The sequence below is a fragment of the Mchenga conophoros genome, linkage group LG10, assembly GCF_057382185.1.
Source record: "Mchenga conophoros isolate Kocher_MC1m ecotype Shallow Benthic linkage group LG10, M_conophoros_male_GT1.1, whole genome shotgun sequence".
In the NCBI taxonomy this organism is placed as follows: domain Eukaryota; kingdom Metazoa; phylum Chordata; class Actinopteri; order Cichliformes; family Cichlidae; genus Mchenga; species Mchenga conophoros.
Genome location: NC_140535.1, coordinates 12246489 through 12272523, shown reverse-complemented (window position 1 = coordinate 12272523; position 26035 = coordinate 12246489). Strand labels below are relative to the sequence as shown.

The window sequence follows — 26035 nt, the reverse complement described above, 5'->3', positions numbered from 1 at the left end:
GGGTATCTGCACATTCGCATGATCTGAGAGTGCGTGTAGTTATTTAGGGCATGCATATCCCAAGTGGCAGGGAGTGAATGTTTTAAGAGGGAACAAAGGCTGTCTAAGTGAGGGCTTCTTTGTGGAAAGATGACAGGGAAAAAATAAAAATCCATCAAAAAGCTGCTATCAGCTCCACTGATCAAGGATCGTCTGATGAGGAAGTCGGCTTAATTGGGGCCCATCAATAAAAAAAAGTGCCATATGCTCAAACACAGAGACCATGAGATATGAGACTCATTAAAAAACATGGCTTAAAAACTGCAAAGGGAAGAAACATAATAAAATAAGTAGGCTTAGGAGTAAGAGAGCAAATGAGCACTGGGACAATCTTTGTTAAGCAGTGAACATCCACACTCCCCATCCCAACATACAACACCAGGCCAGACAAAGGAGGTATAAGCTAATAAATGTCAGGTAATGTAGCCGGCTGAAGTTATTGATATCGTTTACAATGTATTAGCCTGTCACCCAGCTGTGTGTGTATATGTGAGTCTGTGGTTTTCCCCCCAGGGGGGCTGAACACACACAGTGGAGTCCCATCTGTTAGCGTTGATGACAGCAGTGTGTGTGTGGATGTGTATAGCCACAGGGGCTGTGTGCATGGTGGAAACATGACAAATCGCAGCCCTAAAGGACAGGGCACAACAATAAAATAGATGACACCATCTATTAGACACTAATTAATATTAATATCTACACACTGACACATGGAAACACACACCTTCATTAAAACCACTGAGCTTTGAGTTTAAAAACTAACATTGCATGAAATTCCGCCACCTTGCATCGCCCAGAGGGAAGATGTGTTGGTAAAAACATGCATTCTAGGAGAAAAAAAGCCTAGAAGAGTCCGAGGCCCAATTCCCATAAAAAACAAATAAAAGGAGAACCTATTTTATTCCTGGGAGTGTTAATAACATGCTAAGCAGCACCAGAATGTAGAATTTACCCCCCATAATAATAAGAAATGAAAAATGGAAAAATCTCCCTACGCTTGCTTCACTGTTTACATCATAGTGTGCATACTTCTAAATACACTCACCAGGCTGTATTTCATTCTAATGAGCGCTTTATGTTGGCATCAAGTTTGACGCAGTACTTGAGAGATGAGATCAGAGCTCGGGGCCTGAGCTTTCTACACTGGCACATTTCCACCGGTCTAGAAGTTTTACTGCTACGATCAGCCGGCTACTATCCCAAACAATGGCACTTTGACCAATAAACCCCTCAACCTTTGCATCTAATGCTTCATCGTGATGAAAGACCTCAGGCTCCTAAGTGGGAACTTGAGTGCACGTGGATGCTCACCTCAAACTTTACAACCCCTTTGCACCCGGAGCTTTACAGTAATGCCGGCCTAATGTGTGTGCACCCCTGTCCGGCTCCGCGGCTTCGGAGAGGGAGGCGAGAGCTGCCGGGAACAAACAACATCATCACTGCTCTCCTTCTGTACCTAATGCCCAACTTCTCTGGCTCCCATTATCTCCGGGAGACTGCTCAAAACTATCAGGTTATTGCTTTTCGCGGCTTGACAACGCCGCACTCCGCGTCGTCTGTGTCGAGATGAGGGGCTGCCACGCGCTCAAACCAATAACAACAACCCCCAGCGTTGTGCGGTGCTGAAGGGATGATGGGAACAAGTGGGGAGGGAGAGGGCTGAAGTAGTGAGGAGATTATTAGAGCTGTTACATGACTCTTGAGAGAACACGAAGCTCCTCTATAGAAAGAACACTGAGGAGGAGGCGGTTCAGTGCAGCACCACATGGTGTTGGATGGGATCGCTTTAGTGACAGACTCGAAACAACATCAACCTCGGTTTGATATTTTTAAAAATGTGACACAGACTTGAGAAAATCCTGTGACTTGCGATGCTAATTTGCATCAAAGTATTGATAGTAGGTGTAAGTCCCATTTAATCCAATAAAACTGTCATCATGTCAGCATGCTAATGTGATTGTGAAGGAAGCCTCACAGAAATCAGCATTTTAAAGTAACTTCAGGCCTCAAATAACCAACTTCCTGTTGTTTTCAACTCATCTTTGAAAACTTGTGCTTGTGCAAAATGATTGAAGATGTCCAACTAGAGTCTTGGGAAGCACAATACCTGCAGTAGGATCCCATTTCCTCAATTAAAGCCCTGATAGGTGGGAAATGGAGACCGACTAATGTAGTCATATGGAGCTGGTGACAAATTCCTCCTCAGATAAGCCAAGTAATTAAACCCAAACAAGGTGAGCCCAGAGGAGGCTGAGATGGGCTGCACAAGTGTTATCAGATGAAAGGACTGGTGAAGCAGGGCGATATGATGCGTTTCTGCCGCTCAGCCTACCCGGTTACATAAGTGGCCCTCTGAAGACGAGTATTGCAAGTTACAGCTGACACATAAAGGGCAAACTTGCACAGTGCATGAGGTAGAGGATGGTTTAGAGGCCAAGCGAGTGTCTGCACTCTTAACCAGTGCAGGAGTTGGTGTCCTGTTTTACTTTGGCTGAATCACACTAGCAAAAATCAGAAAAAAGAAAAATCTGACCCTGAAAAGTTTATAATTTCAAAAACATCCATGTATTGGAGCTTTTAAAACTAAGTGCCATTGGTTGGAGGGGATGTCAGCCCAAATGGAAATAAAGCAATTCAATCAAGTCACCTTAATTCCCACAGTTAACGTGTGCGTGTACACTGGCGGAAATCCCACATTATGCACCTCCTTACAAGTCTGTATCAAAAAATGCTTTCTTGGTACTATCATAACAAAATCTCTGGCTCGAATCGTACCACGATCTTCTGACGATAGAGGCGATCGACTTTCTCAACAAAGTAACCACAGCGGATTTAAAAAAAAGAAGAAAGAAAAAAAAACTTCCCTCTCGATATGCCCTTTTACGGTCAGTCAGTATTCCACAAGCTTTTTAAATAAATCACAGGGTCTCCAGAGAGCAAAGCAAAACACTGAAGGCTCCTTCTCAACCCAGCTTCAGGAAAGCAAACAGCTCAGGTCCTGCTCTCTGTGGGCTCTGCAGGACTCCTTCATGGCTGTAATAAACATATGATATCAGAGTCTAACACAAGTGCCACCATGTCTGAAGCATTCATGAACATTTAAAGAATGACAAGAAACCAACTAATAAGCAGTAAGACCATAAATTCTCCTGTTTTAGGACACATATGTTGTTTCATTCAGAGACTTAAGCAGCAGTGTTGTGCTCAGGATCAGGGCCTTTGCATTCAGTGGATGCACTGTTGACAGGTTCACCCACAAACCTACTATGTATAACATATTCACAGTATTCCCACCCCCCACGCGTCTGGGACAGAACATGCCATTCTATCCGCCTTACTAAACCTCCACACACACACCCCCCCCAGCAAAAGCATGTGGTGTATTTGTTTGTTTTCTGCGGGGGGAGAGGGGAGGGTTCTGCCTGATGTTGGCTTGAAATCGATGTTCCCAGTAACGTTTCAGCAGCAGCATCCGCCTCAGGTTTTCATAGTTAAGTCACAATGTTGCAGAACTAATGAGCTGATGTAGCTTCTATTGTATCCCATTGTCTGTTAAACCAGCACTAAAATCTCAGTCTTAAAAGTTTAACTACTCACTGCCTGATATTGAAGCTGTCGATAAGGCACAAAAAGATGCCATTTCAGGCAGGGTGTTTTGCTTTCAAAGCCAACACTGAAGGACGTAAAGCATCAAAATGAAAGAAAAGACTGGAAAGATCTAGTGACAAACAGGAAATGCTGTAACAAACAACAAACTTCAAAGCCCCTTTAAGAGACTGCGGGAACTTGGGTCTGAGGAGAAACATATCCGCTCATTCACATAAGATATTTTTGAGACACATTCCTCCCCTAAAAATCCAACTTTACAAACGTGACTGATGTGTGTCCCACTTTCCTGATATCAGAGGAGGGAGGATTTGTATTCCTGTTTATTCCTGATGCAACTTGTAACAGATGCTTTGCATCAACTAAGAGTATTATGCTGCATGCAGCAGCCACAAACAAAACTTTACCTGCTTACTCCAGAGTCAAAAGCAGGATTATAAATAACCTGCCATAAACTCACCTCTGGCATAGACACCCGCCACTTGAGAGAAACATGAGGGCATGAATTGAAGATAACGGCGTTTAAAAGCCCTCCGAGTTGACCCACTTTCATAATGTGAAGTTTGATCGATTACAGGGCAGCAGAGGAGGAAACTACAACAGCTGCAATTTGCAGAAAACTGACAGGAGTCAAGCTTCACTTGACCAAATAGATTTTTTTGAAGACGTTCTGGAAAAAATGGAAATGTGACACCTCTGTAGGCTTTTCAGCAAAAACTAAACAGCGAGTGGAGAACGGCATTTCGCCTCAATACCAAGAAACCGCAGATTCCACTGTGGAGGCCGTATCTAGTTAACGAGACTGAAAGGGAGTTTTATGGAGACGTTTCTCACAATAAGACAGGGGGAACCCCCCTTAAATAAACTCTCCTTCACACTATTAATCCAACCAGCATCATTAGAGGTAACCACTACAAACCATACAATTGTGTGCAGAAGCTAGACAGCTAATTAAAATGAGTCATATGGTGGAAAATCTCCCCCCAAGAGGACACAGACGTCTCTCTTTGTGCATGGTCTATTTTACAGCCGGTCTCCTACCTGGACTTGCCCTTTGCCCATAATCTTGTCCACAATCTCATTGTCGTCTTTGTTCAGCATGCTTTTGTCGTAACACTTCTCGTAGCACAGGATCCGAAGGTACTGGGAGCCCTCCAACTCAATCTCAAACTCCTGTGCAGTGACACGGATGTAAACAAGGAGAACAATGAAGATGAAAACAGCACAGTTAAAAAAAAATAAGAAAAGAAAAAAAGATGTCTTTGCGACTGACTTCGTTCCACTGAGGCTCTGTGGTGTCCCTGAAGACTCGGGTCTTGGCCTTGCTGACAAAGTATCCAAATGAGTCTACTTCGAGAGTGCAGTATAGATCTGAAAGCACAGAGAGTAGACAGGTCGGTGAGATGAAACAACAACAGAGTATGACAGACAAAATGTGAAGCACTGGAGAACACTTAAAAAAAAAAAAAAAGAAGATCAAACATATTGTAGATGTTTAAAAATGACTAAAACATGCTGTTACACATGTTTAACTGCCGCAGACGGGTGTTGGACAGATACATTTATCGTTCCCTGTGTGGAAATTTGATAGCAGCAGAAGATACTTGACATTTCAAAGCACCATATAAAAACAATCACATGAACATAAGACGTAAAGCACACAATATACAGACACTTTCCCTCTCCGAGCATCTTAGGGATGATTTTGGCCAGACCAGCTTCCAATGAAAGACAAGTGGATTCTTTTTGCACTGCAACTGATTGATTTACTGGAAAAGGTCAAATATATATAGCATCAATCCTCCAATTGAACTGCCTGATATTTAAATATACATTTGAGTCTTTATTTAATGAATAAATAAAATAAAATATTTTCCCTTGAAGCCATGATGATGTGTTAACATAATAACCAACAGCCAAAAATCCATTAAAAAACTCAACTTAGGACACAAGACTTGTCTTATGAAAAGAAAGAAAACAACTAAATATGAGGGAAGCTGTGAACAGTGAATGTTGGAATCACCATAAGAGCACAGCCAAAAGTGCAAACATGTATAAAAGTATCACTTCTAAAGACTGATTTCACAGATTTCTAACAAATGTGCAATTAAAAGGTGAAAAAAGCCCTCCAATTTGTCAATATGCTACCGTTTGACAGCAGACAGGCAACAATCTCCTCCCTGTGTACACAATCAGCACCGGCAGCCCCTCGCCACTCTTAACATCCTCATACCGCAGCAGTATCCCGCCCCGCTTCCCTCCTCTGGGATCAGCTCACACTCAGCTCTTACACAGAGCAATTAAGTCTGTTAATGTGTTTCTTTAAATGCTCCTGAAACCATTCCTGCAGACTGTGCTACCAGCTGTCTGTAAAGCGTCTCCACTACATCCCCTATGTTGGACTTAACCCCTCGGGTTAACTTCCACTAGACAGCATGATGGATGGGTGAGTGGTTCGACCTTTCACCGGGACAGTCACTAAGATTAAGCAAGAGAGCTGAACGGCAGGGGAGTGGGTTTAATTACATATGCAATAAAATAAAAAAAGACATTAATTTAAACAAAAAAAAAAAAGTCACAAGCAAAGTCATCATCACGATCACAAGATTTAAGAGCCTGACACGAGCCGGGTTATGAGAGGATACCAACCACATCACCTGGATGAGCTGCGACTGGAGAAAACGTTTGCACATGTATCTATAGGATAAAAAGGAGCGTACAGTATAAAGGAATGTCGTCCCATCTGGTTTTATTCCCCCTTTGTTTGTTTTCTCAGCATCCTAAAAGGTTTTGCCATAATCACTCCCAGTTAGGAAGAGATTAGCGGTGGTGGTACGAGGGAAGTTCAATGAAGGGGAATTCAGTGCGACCATCTGGGGGATATTTAAAAAAAAACATGAAGCAGTTATTGCACGCTTCCGCTATGTACGGAAGCATAACAGCTCACGGCTGTCACTTCTGATTTGACATCTGGAAAAATCCTTAAACTACCTGTCACAGTCTGCTTCATTAAAGAGGCGGCAACATTCTGATGGTTGCAATGAGCGATTCAACCGGTTCTTTGTGTGCAACTCTAATGTGATTTAATCCTCTTCGTTTCATCTAGCCCTGGAGTAGAGAAGCGTATACATAGTCCTGAGCAGCTCCCAGTTTTCTCTGGAAGTTTATTTCCTCTCCAGCTGAAATGGGTTTATGTGCCCAGACCTAAAATTCAAACAAGGCCATGGAGAGCATATTTTGAGAGGTCTTTGTGTCCTCACAGTGGATCCAAGAGGGCTTTGAGAAGTAGGACAGACTAAAAGAGGCCTGGAGTTTTCATTTTTCTGGCAGGTCGCCACCAGGCTCAGAGTATGAGGGGGATTTATTGGTCAGCATGGGGTCTCTGACCCCTAAATACAGGGTTAATGGATACCATCCTTTTCCATCTCAATTAGCTGTGGGCTGTAGCCCTTGTGGGGCGCGTATGTTCTTATACAGCAGGCTAATCTTTGCCCGAGGCTGCGCCGAATGCTGGTTCAAACTGTTGGTTCACAGAATCAGGAGACGCGTGATAATCAGTTCAACTAACTAGTGTCTCAGCAGCTACAGATCACAGTCACCAAAACCGCTGCTTCAGGACAAAATATTCTTCTCAGACTACAAAACATAATAAGCAGGGAAATGCCATAATTCAACTGTTTAAACAGAACCCAGAAGAAGAAAACTAATAAAAGCCTGACATAGAGAATGCATGCAGCCATGGCTGGATTGGATTACACAGAAATACAGTCTTGAGAACGTGTGAACACTTTCAGCAGTGGTTTGAACTTGAGCCTTACAGGAAAAACATCGAAAAGCAAAAACGTCAAAACGAAACAAAAATTTTAAAAATGCCAAGTAGGTGCTTTAACTGTGCATTGACCATAAAATAAAATTTTAAAATGCACCTTTCTCTCATCTTCTAATGTGGATCTGTGCCCCCACCCTATGCAGAAAGTGCAGTTCTATAGGTGTGTATTGAGCTAACTGTTGCATCTTTCTGAAGGGAACGACATGCAAACACTCACACATACAAACAAATAAAAATAAAGCAAGAATAAAATGACATGACATGTTTTTTGCTTCTCATCTAGGTCAGTATTTCCATAGATTTTTTTTCTATCTGAGTTTTTGGGAGACGCTCAACTCCCAGCTTTTCCCTCTGTGACCCAGTTTGACTAAGTTTGCCCTGGGCTGCGCTTCCAAGCCCTTTCCCACTGGGGGAAGATTGTAGTGGCATAAATAACAGCTTCAGTAAAATCTTTGACTACATGCTTACTTGATTTTTTTGATTTAAAAAAAAAAAGAAAAAAAAAAAAAGGAGGGGGAGGGGGAAAGAGAAAGCCTACTGTGGAGCATTCAGTGCCCACTTAACCTGACACAGTGAATAATGACTGCTGTTTCAGATCATTACACATTTCCATTCTAATATGAAAATAATCCCCATTTGCAATAACAGAAACCACATGCGCACACACGATTATGCAAAAGAGGAAATTGCTGCAAAATCCTCGCACATTGAAATCTGAAATGCCAGAGACGATAAAGTAGAGTACCGACAACGCAACTGGAACCGCGCTGAAGCTTTAACACAGGCTGGAACATCGCCACACAAAACCTGTACACAAACCGAATCCCATCATTAAGCTACATCTGGAGGGGGCTTTGTAATTTTAGTCATTTGTGGTATTGGAGGAAATTCTACAAGCAGAGGAATACAGTGTGTCTCAGTGATCTCTGTATGTGTTTGAAACCCCAGAGAAACTGTGCCGATGCTGGACAGGTTTTAAAAACTAAACATGAATATTAAATAAAGCTGTAGGAAGCAATTGGCAAAGATGTACCGTCCTGATGTTAGTCAGACATAGTCACCATAAAAGGCGTGTATTATATTACTAAGGGTTTATTTAATTTGAGCTATTATTTGATTTCTTTTGTTGAACTTTCAAATTAAATAAAACTGTTGTTGCTGAATTGATCACTTAACCTTTAGTGCAGTTAAGCCTTTTCTATAAAATGAACCCCGCTCCAGACTGATGGACGACAAGAAGAGAGGTGGATGAAATGATGCATCCATCATGCCTTCTTCTACTAAGTCTGTGGGGGATGTATTTTGATGTGGGGTGCTTCAGTTTGTCAGGTCCAGCTTCACCTGGATACACTGCATGACCAGATTTTTCCATCTTTATCCTCTGACAGTACAGGAATATTTCAAGAACACAATACAAGAATTCATTGCGCTCAAATTGTGAAAGAGTGGTTAAGGAGACCTCATTGTCTCACATGCACCGGCCACCGCAGAGTCCAGATCTCAACCCCATTGAGATTTTTTGGGATGTGTTATGTAAGACTTCATGTTCTCCCATCATCAATGCAAAACTCTGAATGGAAACAAACGTTGTGACATTGCCAAAGTTTATTAGGGACTCGAATGTTACAGGCGATCTGGGGAGATTTTGGAGCATGTGACTGTTTTTGTTTTGCAGGGCAGAGTATGATAGCAGACACTACACTTTCCTCATTCTTCTTTTTTCGACTGCTTCCTTTAGGGGTCACCTCAGCGAATCATTTGCCTCCATCTCACCCTCTCCCTCCAAACGGCTCATTCCTTCTCTCCATCATATCAGTCACCTCCCTCCCTTTACTAGTCACAGTCCCTACATTTAAAGGCGTTTTTGTTTACATGGAGACTCAGAACCCACAGCAGTTCAAAACTAGACTTTTGAACTAACCTATATAGTATTAAAAGATTGGTATAACCATACTGAAGAGATTGCCTAATCCTGAAATCACAGCAATAAACCTTACAAAGTAAAATATGAATAATGAACACATGCCACTGGAAATACATCATCAGGTATAGTAGATAAATTTACTTCAGTGACTCACACACATACATATAAACAGTGATCACCCACCCATTTATCTACCACAAGTAAAAGGCATTAAACCTGTGTAAACACACATTAGAGGACCTGTACGAATGAATGAAATCAGATATAAGTTATGGATGGCTGAAGCTTCACTTTAACTCCAATAATTAAATCTGATAATTAATAATTCGACTCTTGTCCTCATTTAGAACACTTGTCTGTGTAACAGTAGTGTTATATATCATCAAGGTCAGCACTTCTCTCACGGCATCCCCGTAAACCTCCCTCATCATCATCATGAACACCACGGTCCCAAACAAGTCCAGCACATCCTCCATGCCTCCACGGCTTGCATGCCCCACCCTGGGTCTGTACGCTCCACTGGAGATACCAACATCAAAACTGTATCAGTGAAACTACCAAAGTTGCTTCCACACACACACACACACATACTCCATAAAGCCTTTAGCTCTCTGCGCTCCATTGAGGATCAAACAGGCTTTCAGGAGAGAGTGCTTTCCAATCCATTAACTGGGAAATTCTTGTGGGCCAGCACTGAAGGCTGTCATGGTAACTGAGGAAATCATTTCTCCCTCTCCATCTCTTCTCCTGATATTCGATATTTGAACTGGTGCTTGAGCAACACGGGGCACGGAGTGTACCGGAGCACCAGCTGTCCACCGCTGACACATCTGAAACAGCCTTTGTGGAGGTTCAGCCAACGTCAACCTCGGTAGATAACACACACGCATACACACGCACACAGCTATACAAAGAAACATTTGTGCAAGGTAAGGCAATAGCATAGTGTGTGAACAAAGACGAGTGGTATTACAATTGCCAGCTGTCCACTTCTGAATGCTGCTGTTTGTGATTTTGACGTTCCTCCTTTTCAATGTGCCTTCAGCATCTTTGTCACTTGTGATGTCTGCTTAACGAAAACAACCGCAGGAATCCCACTTTGGCTTCAACGCTTCCTCTGAGACAACCTCATTCTCTCCCTCTCTCTCTTGATTTTTCCTTCCTTTGCATCTTGGCCATGTGATGATGGAAACTGCATGTGCCGGCTGTGATGATTGACTGGGTCATGTGTTTTGCTGGCAGACAAGTATATGCGCAGCCGCTATGTGTAAGCAGATGCTGAGCCGGAGTGTGCGCACAAGTGCAGTTAGAGGAAAAAAAAAAAAAAAAAAAGAAGCTGTTTCTGGCAGACTTACTGGCTGACTGCTCGAATCCTTTGGCAGAGTGGACAATCACATGCAGAAAGCCGTACAGGCCAGGAGTCTCCTCATCTGGAAAACAAGCACACAGAGCAGTTAGAGCAGCACGGGTGCACATACGGGAGTCCGTGCACAAAAATCAGCAGGGTAATCAGAAGTCATTGCAAACTATAAAATGTATGATCCTCCGGCATCCTGTCTTTATCTCTGCGATGATATTGTAAAGAAAAAAGATAAACTGTGAGAGAAAGAAACAAAGGAGAAGGAACTCGTCTCATGGAGCATGAGCTCTACCAGCAGGTTTCATTTCATTTCTGCTGCATCTCGTACATTTTTTTGTTCCTGTACTGCCTGATCACTAAATGCTAATGATGATACTAGCTCTCTCTCTCGAGCTTACCCTATTTTGCACCTGTGTGCAGGCTATTAGTCTTTATTATCACTGACAGCTGTGGTATTATTTTCTATCTGTTGCAGACTCGTTTACTGGCACTGACACTAAACTTGCTTCTGTTGTTTCCAACAGCAGGACTTTAATGCTACATGCTCTTTCAGCTTTTTGTGAACGAGTCTCTTTCCCTTCGCTGGAAGCGGGTCAGCTCACGTGGCCATTTAGAGCACCTTTTCCCCTCTGTCGGCTCATGAATTAGTGGTATTCATCGAGGTAAAATGAACCATGCAAATATGTGTGAAGTTTGAAAGTTCACTGTTAAAGCGTGTGTTGCCACATCCAGATCCATTCAAACTAAAATTGCTCAGTGGGGCAGATTAGTGGGAACCCTAGTGGGTTTTTGTATTCTTTCTTGGGTGGTCCGAACTCTTATTGTTTTTAATCATTCATTTGAGTGTTTTGGTTCTCATTCCCTCCAGCAGTCAGTTATCAACATTTGAGAAGAGACAGATTAAACTTCACATGACTTCAGAAAAAAACAGAATAAAACGAAATCAGGGAAATGGCTGAGGAAACAACTATTGGAGGATCTGAAAGAAAATTAACCGTTATTACAGCCTTTTGTCAGATTGGCATCAGACCACACATTAGCAGTGCACAGACGTCTGCCATCGAAACTGAGCTGCCCTTCGAATAGAGATCGTGGGTGGATCTCTTTTTTTTTTTTTTTTTGGCCAGCCCATACACCCCTCTTTGTACCGCCGACAGAAACATGAAGAGGATACAGTCCTGCTTTGGTTGAGGCCTGTGAAGCCCGGCTGCTTCCTGGTAAATAAACCAGGGTGGAGGGCAGCAGAACCGCTGTGAGCTCCACTGTTGGCAGCTGAGAGGAGAGCAGTCAGCCCTCGGGGTTAACTGTGCGTGTGTGTTTTATATAACTAACAGGGGAGTTTCACAGAGAGTCGGTTCATAGGTTCAGCATCATAGCAGACCGACTGCCCTTTCTATCTATTATGCTCAATGGAAAACCATGAACTAATATGTGATAACTGATGATTATTCAATGGAGTCAAATGAAAGAGTGAGTATTTAAGTCATCCATCCTCTTAAGTATGAGAGACATTCCTCCACCAGCTGGTCTCCATTTAAACCCCTGCTGTGCTCCCTGCATCACATGTCAGGATGGAGGTGTGTGTGTGTGTGTGTGTGTGTGTGTGTTTATTCTAGCTTCGTAATGAGGAGCGGGTCAAAAGTCTAAGACAACGCAGGAGTTGAAGTCTGATTTAAAACACAGGAATCTCAGTAAGCTCTCACAGAAAGCAGCAGGAAGATAACATGTAAGGAAAAGTCCACCAAAGCAGTGAGAAGAACCTGTTTAGGGAAAGCAAACAGAGTTAATTCTCTTATTAAAACCATGTCAAGTGGTGCAAATGCATTTTTAACAGTAATCTGTCTGTATGTCATGTTGTGTATCCATGTGTGGTGTTATGTACTGTCACGTCTGACTTACTTATCTGTTATTTTGACAGCCTGATGCCGTGTTAAATGTTAAATAAAAAAAACAGAGAATCAGACATAAAGTTCAGTTGCATTGAAATAAAACACCTCGTTTGGGGGCGTGGGGTAAAGCACACCAAAAAATATGCTACCACTTAAGTGTCACTTGTCATTCTGCTGACTACTTTGAAAATACAAAACTAAAATCCATCTGAAAATGACTTTAAATCTATTGGATATCAAACACAGAGATTCTAATGCACAGAAAGGAAACACGACACAAAAACATCAGGACAGCGTGCCTTTCAGTGTAAGAGCTCTGTGTCTGTGCATGAGTATTGTCTTTGTGTGAGAGACCCTCTTGCCATCTGAGCAGATCAGAGTAGATGGAGCAGATGGCTTTAATGTCACCCCCACCCCCCCACCCCCAAGACTCTGAGAGTGGCTGCAATGAGGAGATCGGGAGGAAAAAACAAACATATAGAAGCTGCGAGCACGCCACCGACACACTGCGCGGCACTGACTGCTCCGAGCTAGATGAGAAACATATTGTAGCCTAAATTTATCTCCTGCAAGGCCCCCCTAACTTATTATGTGGTTTTTTTAGTGCTCAGAGTGTAACAGGCACTTTTGTGTGAAGTTAAATTCAAAGCAGAGGGAAGAGGGAAGAGGGAGACAAAAATGTTCCTGCTCGTGTTTCTTACCGTCTTTGTTGCCGGTGACAGGAATGTTGTGGACTGTTCGGAGTTTGAAACAAGAGCTGGTCAATACTTGGAGCTCTACAGAACTTAACACGCATGACTGGAGGTCTGGAAGAAAAAGAAAGGAAATAAATATCATAAACATCATATAGGGAGGTGGGGGTCAAACCTTTATGTTTCTGTGGAGCAGTGTTTGAAAAGTGAACACAATCGTACCTTTCTTTTGGAGTTTCTGAATGCTTTCCCTCCACTCTGACCTCTCGTAGTCAGAGGATAGCAGGAACAGGTAGCTCTACACACACACACACACACACACACACACACACACACACACACACACACACACACACACACACACACACACACACACACACACACACACACACAGTTAGCAATTACAACCAAAATAGCTGGAAAAAATCCTCACTAGCACACATCAATCGGAATGATGGGAAATTCTCTGATGCTGTTTTGGGGGATTCAAACTTTAAATCTGTAACAGCAGACTCTTTGAAAGTAAAATGTGTCCCTCTAGTGGTGAAACCTGCACAGTGCAGTGACACAAATGGAGCCAGTAACAGATTAAGAATGGGCAGAATACCTTTCCATGTTTGTTGTGGATGCGAAAGGGGATGGTGGGGGAGTGCAGGAGCAACCAGGACTCCTGCTCGTTCATCTTCTTCCTGAGACGCTCCACGCGGCTCTGACCCTTCGGTGCTTTCTGCACAAGGACACGGACAGGAAAAGAGACTGTTTGAATCTCGCTGATTGCTGAAACGTACTCATTGACGTAAAAGAGAGTAAAACACCGAGCACTGCTGTGCAGCATCCGAAACAGTCACAATCTTTTCCTGATTGAGACAGTGAGACTTGTACTTCTCCTCTGACTCATCTCAGGTCTTGACACATACAGAAGACGCTTATATTTTTAGATTCAGTGTGACTTACAAAATGAGGGTCGAGGTGCAAGGTGGGGGGTGGGTGATTGGGGGGGTGATATGATCTGACTTTGAGAGCCCTTCCCCTTGATGTTGGGTTCCTTGTGTAACCCAGCCTGTGTTAAAGCTTCAGTGCGGTTCCAGTTGCGTTGTCGGTACTCTTCTTTATCATCTCTGGCATTTCAGATTTCAATGTGCGAGGATTTTGCAGCAATTTCCTCAGTTATAAGACTGATTTCCTTTTGTATCCATTTTCTTTGAACATTGGGTTTTACTGTGAGACTAAATTTCTGGAGCTACTTCAGCTAGAATTTAATTTTTCCATTAAGAAACAGAATGAAGCAGATGTAGCAGACGCCTGACATGATGGAAAAAAAGACAGTCACACTGAGTGTACAGTCAGCTTTATGGATCTCATCAAGTTATTTTAATGACAACATGACTGACAGTTAAAACATCTTTATTTGTACAGCACAGTCATGTTTAGCCTACAAAAACAAAAAGCCTCCAACGCAGACAAGTCTCCGTCGGGGAGTTTCACAGAGACGTAACACCAAACTTCCACCTCCAAAGTGTCATATTCCAGTATTGGCTACCTAACAACGCGGATTGGCAAATCTGAACAAGTTTAGTGGCTAAACAGGGTGTGAACGTATGAAGACGTCAGAAGCTGGTGCCCTTTTGTCCCTCAGTGTTTGTCGAGTTTAAATTTAACCAGAGCATGATAATCATAAGGCAGTGCACCAGTTACAGAGAACAAGAGAGTAACACACAAAGAAGAAAAACATATGCAGTAAAATCTAGTTCCTCATTTAAACCAAGAGATTTAGTGACCTGTCTTTGGTTAGGTTTCTATTGTCGCCTCTTTGTATGAAAAGCGGGGCGTGAAAGATTAAACTGCAGCCGATTAGTGGTTTGTGTTACATCTGCAAAGCGGTTGCAGAGATCACACTTGTAGGACCTCTTAGGTTTTAGACCCAACCCTGTCTGGTTGCGTTTGGTTGGAGGTGGCTACGTAAAATTCATCAACTGTTCAAGTGAAGATCTTTCAATAACACCAGAATTTCTATTATTAATGAGTTGGATTTCTTTTGCTTCTCTTCTGTACGTCATGACAAAATCAAACCACCCATCGTCTATATTTTTAACCACATACAAACTGAACTTTAAAGTGAGGACTACTCAGCGTTGCCTTATTGAAATCTTTCATATTTTCCAGCAAAGTGTCTATAAGCTGCTTAAAGCAAGCCCCATACTGTGAGAGTCTTTATATATAATTCATGCAGCAGTTTCTTGACGTTATTGGAGGAAAACAAATTCATACACAGCCCCAACCCTCACCAGGAAGCGGTGAGTCAGAGCCTGCCTGGATACAATCAGCTCGATCTCTCCCGGCATTCGCCTCCTGCGACTCCACATACCAGCCGTGGTCACTCGCTGTGCTCCGGGTGGGCGAGTTTTAACGCCGTGAGAGGGGAATAACAGGAACTCTGCGCTCCTGAAGCCTTTAAACGCAGCTATGGCTGCGGGGGTGGATTACTGTGTACTTGTAACATCTTTTATTTCAACCTCAAAATGACAACTGAGCATTTCAGCATGTGCTAAACAAAACAGACTCATACCGTGGCACACACAAGTCACAGTTTAAATCTGGATCAGCACTTTTGCCACTCATACTCAAGGAAACGGCAGCTGTCCTCAGTTTCAGGATGTTTATTATTCGTACTTGGACTTGTTTTGCTGCTTGTATTCACTCACACAATAGTCACAATTCATTTAGTAAAGTCTGCGTAGGCCATAATAAAAAATGAAGTAAAGGGTCACAAAGCTTTGATATGACACCGAACTTCTGATTTACTTCTTATTTATTTTTATTTCTTAAATAAAAAGAATCCAGCTGATGATTAAAACTAAAAGAAGCTGCTTTTAAAATAACCAAGTTCTCCTAATTGTGTGGCTCTTGGCCTCAAATGTATTTGTTTTATGCATATGTTAGAATTTAAAGATGAACATCAAAAAGCTCCTGTTATTCATAACAGGACCAGCAACTTTTCTTACTCTAAAGCTGTCTAGAACTGGGCTCCAAACCCTGAATTTGCCCCTTTATTCTTTAATCCTGGATCATCTCAAAATTAAACCCAAGATGGCCGAATAAGCCATTGTAAGCCTCGCGAATACATTGAATTGGGCTCCAAATGCCAGGAAAAAGGATTACCTTCTCTTTCTGTATCTCATTCTTTAAGACCGAGATCTTGATCTTCATCTCCTCAATCTCGTGCTCTGGCAGGACCTGGATGCTCGGGCAAGCGTCCGAGTCGTCCAGGGTTTGGAAAGTTAAGTCCGCTAGAGGGATGTACCACTTGCACTCATACTGCTGATGGCGACTGCAGAGAGACAGAGAGAGGATGGGAGGATGGAAGAAATGAAACAGAATTAGTCAAAATATTTAAAAAAATAAATAAATAATTTTTCTCTTTTTCAATCATGACTGAACTGAATGGACGCACAAAACCGAAGCAAACCGGTTTACAATTTGAAGCCACACTAACAAATGTTACACTTCTCTATTCAAACGTGTGCTCATTTGACCTCATTTCTTTATAGCCCACTCATTCAAAGTCACATTAATAAAAATGATGAATGCACAACATTATTTCCACAGGGGCTGAGGACACTAATGTGCACCGTCTCTAATGAGATTTTAATTAACATTTCTGAGTGCTGCACAGTCGACTCATCGACGACATAATACCTTCATCAGACGGCTAGTTTAAGCAGCTCGATGTCACAATGAATCCATACTAAACAAGCATGTGTTAACACTACCAGCATCCTACATATAAAACTTACTGTCAACTATATGCATTTATTTAAACAATCAAATCAAGCAATCAAACTCAGTTTTAATGTTCTCATTTCTGTGATATTCTCCTCTGCATGTTGCACTCGCACCACTACAACCACCTGAAAGGTGGAGCCACTGTGGACTGGGAGTGGTTCAATACTCTGGCTTCTCTGGCCTGCATGTTAAAATGTCCTTGAGCAAAACAGGGAACACGCGTAAAATGACAAATGAGATTTTACTGATCTCAGTGCAGCAGCTACTCGAAACACAGTTTATCTACTTTATTTACTGCACTCGTTTTTTTCAGGCGTGCACTTTAACTGGAACTTCAAAGATTTGTTCAGCCATATCGACAAAGGACTCTTGCTCCGTGTTTAGTCTCATGTTCCCACTCAAAGCTTTCGCAGTGATGCAATCGGCTCCCACCAGAAGGACTTTGTCATTTCTTCATTAACGAAGTACATTAATTTTACATCCTCCCGCTGCAGATTATGGTCCCCTGATCTTCTGCCCCACCCACCCACTCCATTATCAAGCCCTTCTTGTTTACGCGCTCTTGGGTCTTTCGGGAAGTCCTTTTATGTTACAGACCACCGATTTGTTTCTGTTCTAATCAGACTCTGACACAGTCTTAGAGAAACACAAAGAAAAGGGGGTGGAGCTAGGTTTGATACCTGACTGAGAAGGAAATGAATAAATCACCATATCAAATCATGTGGTTCTTTAATGCCAGACAGCAAAGGTGGTGCATATATAAAGAAATGATGAATTATCCAAGGTGCAGAACGTGCAGCGGGCAATCGTAAATCTGACTCATTCTAAAATAATAGAGTGCAGATAATCACGGCTTTTGGCAGGGATTAGGGCTCCTCAGTGACTAAAGTCAAGGTGATTGAGTTTCTGGATGGTTGCTCTGTTCTGTGTTTGAGCGCGTAGGCTGTAGGCAGCACACGGAGATAACAACCCAGATCATATTATAGCCCCATTTACAGGTTTGGTAGTTATGGCAACACTATGTGTTCCTCCAAGTGAGGGGCGGCTGCAATTGACACAGAGAAACGGTGAATGTCAACCAAAGCAGGCACCAATCAGACGAAGGGGAGGCGAGTCGGTGCTGTAAGCGTGACCCTCGATCTACTGACATGTGTCAAAGATTGACACGCAGCAGCGCACACAAACACAAACATGAGCGATCTTTTTCTGTCAACTCTCTTTACTTTAACGCCTGCTCAGCTTGCACCCTGAAACACAACACCTTCAGTTTCTACTTACACCTTTTGTCTTCTTTTTTAAAATGTTTTTATTATTCATACATTTAGCATAACTCTGTCCTGCGTGTAGATCTGCTACTCTGCTGCACTGCTCAAAACAATACAGACAAAAATGCCTGCGAGTCTTTCTCTTTGTTACCGACGCTTCAAACACCACCGTGTTAGCCACAGCTGGAATCAGAGAGGGAGTGCGTCTTTCCGAAGTGATCCTTTCTGTTGCACGCCGGGTTTGATAGCTGATGTGGAAGGAAAACTGCACGACACACGGGCAGAAACACAGAGACGACGAAAAAGCGTGGATATTTAAAGAGGCAGAACCCAGTTCAACAGGCTTCATGAGCCTTGAGCTAAATAATAAAATGCGTTGTTATGAAGCAGATAAATGTTTATGTTAACACTGGCATTTCTATCAATTTATAAAACAGTAGCTTATTTAACGTAGCTTAACATCCTAAACTGTGCAAGGTGGACAGAGTGAAGTGACACCGTGAAATGTATATGTAAAAACATCGCTGACGCCCTCCATTTAGAGGCTTGTGCTCGTCAATGGAAATTTTTGAAATAGCACACGTTTTATCCAGACTGAGTCTCATCATTTAGAAGTTGTTGAGCTGACTCGCTCAGAGTTTTGGAACTTTAGATCAGTGGCTGGGTGATTTTGAATTATTTCCCTTCACTACATCTGTGCACATTTGAAGATTTAATGAAAGTACGTTGCTGTGACAGGGAGCAAATGAAAGAAAGAGGCCATCACCGCCCAAAGCTCCTTAAGCCTCGAATGAATATACCTACAGTCTGCTTCAAAAGAAAACTCTGTGACAGAGCCGTGTCACCCTGCATTTTTCTCTGCCCCAAAAATTAATAAGCGACTCTTGTGCCGCACCATCCACGCCCCGTCCCCGTTCCACTTTCTGGCTTTCGCACATCATTTTAGCATTTTTCAGATGGGAATGGGGATAGGGGGGTGACGTTAACGATAATCGCGCTCACAGCTTTTCACACTGTCAGAGGATGAAGGTGGACTCACCCCACAGCCGTCTTTTTCATCTTGGCACAGAGCAGCAGATCGGTGAAGAGGAAGACGTGCCGTAGCTTCCTGGAACTTTCCGACACCTCCACCAGGAAGCCATCCTTCACCAGCTGACGGGCCTGTAACAGAACTCTGTGTTAACTGTTGTTGTGAATCGAAACATCGTTGAGATTGTGGATTAATAAGTTGACTTACTAAATTAACATATATATTACAGTTTGCTTTACAGAGACGTGCATGTCTTTGTTTTTAACTTAAATGTTCCTTTTGGAGTTTTAAAGCAATGCAACCATTTATTATAGTTTTCTCAAAGTACCTAATAATATTTCATATGAGAGGAAAAGTGAAGACAAATGTTCTAAAGATATGAACATAAGTTCTCTATACTTGACAAGGCGTGTTGTAAGAACACACACACAGACCTCGCCCTTGGGTGTAGTAACAGCAGTCCTGCGAGGGTCAATCTCCTCATTGATGGAGGAGAGGAAGTTCTGAGAAATCCGCAGAGCGTCCTGCAGGAGGGGGAAGTCCGGGTGGTCCTTTGGAGTGTGTTTCAGCAAATCCTGTGAAAGTACATTCAATCATCTAAAAATGTATTTACCACAAAGCAACTGACCTTTGTGAGGAGAGATTCAGATTTTGTTTCATCTTCTCTTCGAAAACGTCATCGCGCTGCACAAACACAGACTCCTTACAAACACTAAAACAATCTTGTGTCTCGGTTTTTTCTTTCCTCCCAGATTAACATCAACCAATTTTCTTCTGTTTGTTTGCATACGTGACAAGAACATGACACACATGCTCATGCTGGATGCACAGAGCATCTTACTGTCAGCTTTCATGCAAACCTGATCATGCATTACACTACAGCGACCACACTGGACACATCCAGAGATCTCTGCTTTGCTTCGCTGGCACTTTCTACACCATTATTTCTCTTCCAAGGAGGTAGGCTGATTTGGACTGAGAGGACTCAGCGATAAACATCAAAAAGCAGGCTTTAGGCTTAATTCTTGCACGTCTTTTTAATCTCAGGGATGTGTTTGCAACCTGCTCCAATTATTATTTTTTGTTTTTTTATCTTGACACAGTTCTCAGTCTTTTCTCCACCCTAAAACACTAGAAGTAAGACATTTCTGCCAGAACAGCTTTAGATTCAGCTGATCCTTGAAAGCCATGCAAGTGCAAGCTGTGTACTCACATGAAGAACCAGGGTGCTTCTGGTAACACGGTCAATCGGCTTGTAAAGGAGAGCTGTGGGAGAGAGAAGAGGAGGGCTCTGAGTCAGTGTTGCTTACAGGCAAATCAATACATGCAGACACACACAGTAGGTCACAGTTTCACCGCTCGCACGAGGACAAAAATGTCCACTTTGGTTACTCTGAGCTAAACGCTGCTCTTACAGTCTGACTGCTGATGATTCTTAGGTTAACATTAAAGCCTAATGACGACGAGGTTCCAGCCTGAAGCACTGCTGAAGCAAGAAAAACACTTGATCATAAATAGCCTTGTAGGGGGGGTCAAGTAAAACACTGATTTCAATATGGGGGCAGCAAAGGTTTGTGCTACTGTTGTTCATCAGTTTAACAGCTGTACATATTCAGACATGGACATAAAAGCAAACACAAACAACACATGCAGACGGATGCATCTATAAAAAGTGCAATAAGACTGCCTCCTGCCAACATGCCACCCTCAGTGCCCCTCAGTCAGAGTTTAAGCCTGTATCACCGCACTTGGCTAGATTCCCTGGGGAAGGCTTTGCTGCTAAGGTGGTGTGAACAGCAGCAGCCGACATACATGACAGCTCTCTGTGACACACTCCCACAGACAGGGCAGAGTGAAGGATGGAGAGAAATAAAAGAAAAACAAATCACAGTGAGGAGATACGCAGGAGGAAAGATGGCAGACATGAGAACCTCTAAGAGGAGACAGAGAAGAAGCAAACAAGTCATGTAAGGAAACGCCTAAATTACCTCAAGGTCTCATAATAGCAAATATAATATCACACTACACATTCGATAAAGCACAGTAACACCCCTCTGCTCATGATCTAGAAACTGAGCGAATGCAATTAAGAAAAATTCCCACAAGGTCATAAACATTGTGAAATTATCTGAAAAAGTTCCACTTATTGATCATGCTAACCTCCATTTATTCAAGTGAAAACAGAGTTAAAGCAGCTTATTTCTAAAGTGAAGAAGGAAAGCTGGCCCAGTGAAACAGAGAGGACTGATGTGTCTTCTGTATGCAGGCAAGCTTGCCCCACACTGACTGTGCTCTGCTCCCACAGAGAGATCTACAGCCAAAGCTACACTTCTATTTGAATTTTAAACTTTATCTATTTAAAGCATTCAATAACGCTCTCTTTATATGTACAGCGTTGTTCTGTCACTCGGATGCTTTTAAGTGTTTAGTATTTCCGCCACACCTCTGCCTGCGACTTACGAAATTAGCACAAGAGCAGAAACCTACAGTGACTATTATCAGATCTACTGATGAAACACGTCATATTAACTCTGCTTTTAAAATATACACTGGCCCACATGGAGTGTATAGAGGGACTTTGAGAGGGACTTGCAGTTGCTCTTTGAAGTTTCTCCAACGTTTGGTCATTAATGCCGCCTCCACTGAGGGTCATGGATCAGTGAACCAATACTGATACCTCCAGGAGGATTTACTACAGAGTCTGTATTGACTGCAAGGGCAGTGAATATCTAAGTTGTTGTGTGTGTGTCTGTGTGTGCGGTATGTTGGCAGTTCTGTATTCATTTCAATGCAGGGAGGATTAGATGACTTCAGGATGACTTGAGTATAAGTACTTAAGCACAAGTGCCAGGTTTTGTACAGTTTGTGTAAGTAAGCTGCTGTATTTTTTGTGCCATATGTTGTGTCGCACGACAAAACGATATCTGAGCAAAAAGCTAATGCTAGCATGCTAACATGCAGTGTAGCATGTTCCGAATAACCGCAAAACGCAAAGTATAGCTGGAGCTAAAACAGGGGACACCGTCAAACTCCTTGGATCACAGGGCGACTGCACAGGTCACATTGTGGCAAGCAACCTGTCTCCAACAATTGTTGCAATTCGACTGCAGTCACTTTCACACAGATTAGCAAAGGTTTGCAGGTAACTGTGATCTAATTTATAAACACGGACAGACGTTGCAATCAATCCGAGTCGGTCTGAACCAATAATATTCAGGCTGTACAGTATTCGTCATATACCAGTACTGCGCATTTAAATATCACAGTTGATCAATGATTAATGCTCATTTATCAGGAAACTATGAAAAATTAGACACATTTTGATTATTTTGGGGTTAAATAAAAAGTCATCAAAGCCATCGGCAAAGCATGCAACCAGAATTTTTTTTACATTACAAGTTTCAATCAGAGGCTGTTTTAAACTCAAGATCACATTTTACTGCTTTAGAGTCAAGTCAAGTCTATTTGCAATACTATGTAAGATAGGTTCATCCTTAATAGTCTTGGACCTATCAAGGAAGCTCAGAGATCTCAAACTTTACTTCTTTCTTTTTCTCGTCTCGTTTTCCTCTAGTTTTTCAACCATGCAAACATAATAATTATATACAAGAGATTTGAATAATGAAGATACTCTCCTGAATACAAAGACAGATTAAGGATTGCCACCTGAATGCTAATGTAGACAGAAATCTACTCAAGTTCTCTCCGAACGCAGGATTAAGCATCATCACTTTTTGACTCCACATCATGTTAGTATCTGACTTGGATGTATTTTACAGACAAGGACGAGTTAAAAGTCTAGTCAAAAGTCAGGACGAGGGAGGATGAAGACACAAAGAGAGAGTGAGAATCAGATAGAGAGGGGGGGATTATTGGAAGTCGATGTCCTGTCCCAGTGAGGCGTGCCTGACTGGTCGTTTTTCCAAGGTCGCCTTGATGACTTGGCTGATGGACAAATAGTTAATCTTTGCTAACGAGGTGCTTGACCATGTGGGCGAAGTGTTTGACAGGACTTTTAGTCCTCAGTTAGGACTGCCAGGTTTCAGGCCTCAGTATTTTGGCAAAACTCTCAGCTACCAATGCCAGCCATAAGCCTGTGAAGGAGGGTGAGAAGGACAGGACAGAACTGATAACACAGAAGGAAATAAAGAAGGATTAAGAGAAAGTGAGAAAATGGTCATGGTGTAGGACATGAGTCCCCATTTACATTTAAAATATATCAGATTCTTGTTTGAGCAGGTATTTGTGTTTCTATCAACCTATCAGCCATTTACTGTAGCTGAGATCCTGTTAAATACTTTGGAAAGTTAAAAAAAAAGCTGATTGAGCAGAGAAAAGAAACAAGGGGAAAATAATAAAAGAAACAAAGAGAGTAGATAGAGGAGGCATTTGTTGCAAAGTTAAGATAGAGAAACCCCTCGGCTGACCCACCAGGTAATTAATGTACTGTAATATAAACAGCAATCAAAGGAAGTGCCTTGGGTATTGACACACCCTGATTGTTAAGGGCATATGAGACTAGTTTCATGACACATAGCAGCCATGTGAAACTACAGCAAACCAAAGACATCATTTTAAAATCATCTAAAACAAGAAAGATGAGAAAAGAAAGAATAAAACAACTGGGACAGGTTGATTATTCCTCATCTGCAATGCATAAATTAACAGACACTTCACAGGTACATGCCACTGAAATCTGAAGAATGAACACTCACCCAGCCACTCTCAGCCCGACAGAGTCGCACAGTCTACTCATCTTATCTGCTAATGACCGTCTACAGCTCTACCCACCAAACTGAACGCAATCCCCAAAACGGCCGAAGTTACCAAGGCGCCAGCAGAGTACAGGCACGTACCGCGACAGACAACCTCTCACACACACACACACACACACACACACACACACACGTTCCGATCCTCTTGAGATAAGTATTCTGTACGAGGAGCAGCCTGGGGCCAGCAGTCCTTATACAGACTAAACGTGCCCAGCTTGTAAACAGACAGATACATTTTGAAGATGCTCTCTATTGTATGTTCTATATGATCGAAAGACAGTCGTATATGACTGAGTGAACACCACACTCCAGAGGCTCATCACTCAAAAAGCTCATCACAGGCATGCAAATGTTCAGAAAAGGCAAAATTCCTCAGCAAGCATGAGCACAAAAGTCCAAACGTCAGTCTGACAGCTAATTAATAACTGCCTCCACACAGTCTATCATAAGCGCCGTAAAAGCTGTAGATGTCCTAACAGATACCCGATGTCAAAAAGCGGGAAGCTCATAACATGCAGTCGTTACCGTATGTGCAGTTACAACACAGTCTGAGGACCAGAAGCACCTCCATATCCCTCTTCTCCTCTCCTCACTCTACACTCCTGCTCACTGCCTCCTTTCTCAGGCACAGAGAGAGAGAGGGAGAGAGGGAGAGCGAGAGAGAGAGAGCAGACTCACACATGCACCAGTTTGCCTCCCAGAGCTCACCACTGCATACACAAGAAGAAGAGGCAGGGCTGGAATCTTAAAACAGCAATCCAGCCTAGACAGAGACACACACACACACACACACACACACACGCACACGCACGCACGCACGCACGCACGCATAGAGATACAAGCAAACACCAACTTACCCTCCATTGAACTAGTTGTTGTACAGACTTTGGAGTCTTTAGGACCTTTTACTTTGAGGTTCTGAAAGAAATAAAAGAGTGGAATAATCAATTTAATTAATTGTGCACACTCACAGGATTGTGCTGCACTTGCTTGGCTGAGGCTGAACTAATGGAAGTACAGGATCAGTGCATCCAACTGAGACAGCTGAAAAAGAATGGGCACGGGAACTTTCACAAGTTTCCCATTAAGTAAATAATACCACCAACAAACCTCTGCGGCAGGTCCCAAAAAGCTGATTTGACTCATCTGGACGGGAGGAACGGTACATTTGTATAATGACTGAAAAGGTCCGTTTCTTGATCATTAATAGGCAAATGACCACTGATCAAAGATTTGATCATTGGCCATGAGTACCATTCACAGAGAGTTGGGGAATGGCTGCAGTCACAGCATCGTAAGATGGTGAAAGATGTACCCTTTGCTGGTGTATAAGATAACAGGGAGTGGAAAGTTGGATGCTTAAAAATGAAAGATGCCCATGCTCCTTAAAGGATGATGAAGATGGATAATCATAGTTAGATTCTGTAAGCACTTTCCTTTACTGTAATGTCTTTGCCTCTCGATCTTTGTTGAACACACCTAACAATAAGGAACAATCTATAACTATATCCTGTGTTGACCTAAGGCGTGAAAAGCTAGCATGTAAACAAGGGGCATGAGAGGTTGTGTTACTATCAGTCACTTCTGCCACAAACATTTTCAGCTAATTAACATCACTGACACCTTCCCAGCAATCCCCAAATACACATACTCTTTTGTTCTGAACGCTCAAAATATTCTCTGCGCTTCAAGTGCGTGTAGTCGTACCGTACAGTAAACTCAGACTAGCCTGGATGTTTTTTCTGTGAATGTAACCTCTCATCGTTCTGTTACCTAATACGCTTGCTGGCTAAGTGCTGTCCCAAGCACATTTGAACACAAATACCTCTTAACTGTGTTTTCA

General features: G+C 42.5%; 1 protein-coding gene across 3 annotated transcripts in view; it reads right to left on the bottom strand.

Moving 5' to 3' along the window:
* abr (ABR activator of RhoGEF and GTPase) overlaps positions 1-26035 on the bottom strand; it is a 119201-nt gene that overhangs the window by 29558 nt on the left and 63608 nt on the right. For all 3 annotated transcript variants that reach the window (XM_085288598.1, XM_085288600.1, XM_085288599.1), the window contains exons 6-16: positions 25050-25110; positions 20631-20683; positions 19852-19992; positions 19427-19548; positions 16499-16667; positions 13947-14066; positions 13562-13637; positions 13349-13453; positions 10754-10828; positions 4919-5016; positions 4687-4818 (exon numbers count right to left, since the gene is read on the bottom strand). In XM_085288598.1, coding sequence (XP_085144724.1) covers positions 4687-4818; positions 4919-5016; positions 10754-10828; positions 13349-13453; positions 13562-13637; positions 13947-14066; positions 16499-16667; positions 19427-19548; positions 19852-19992; positions 20631-20683; positions 25050-25110 — 1152 coding nt within the window. The remainder of the gene's footprint in view (positions 1-4686; positions 4819-4918; positions 5017-10753; positions 10829-13348; positions 13454-13561; positions 13638-13946; positions 14067-16498; positions 16668-19426; positions 19549-19851; positions 19993-20630; positions 20684-25049; positions 25111-26035) is intronic.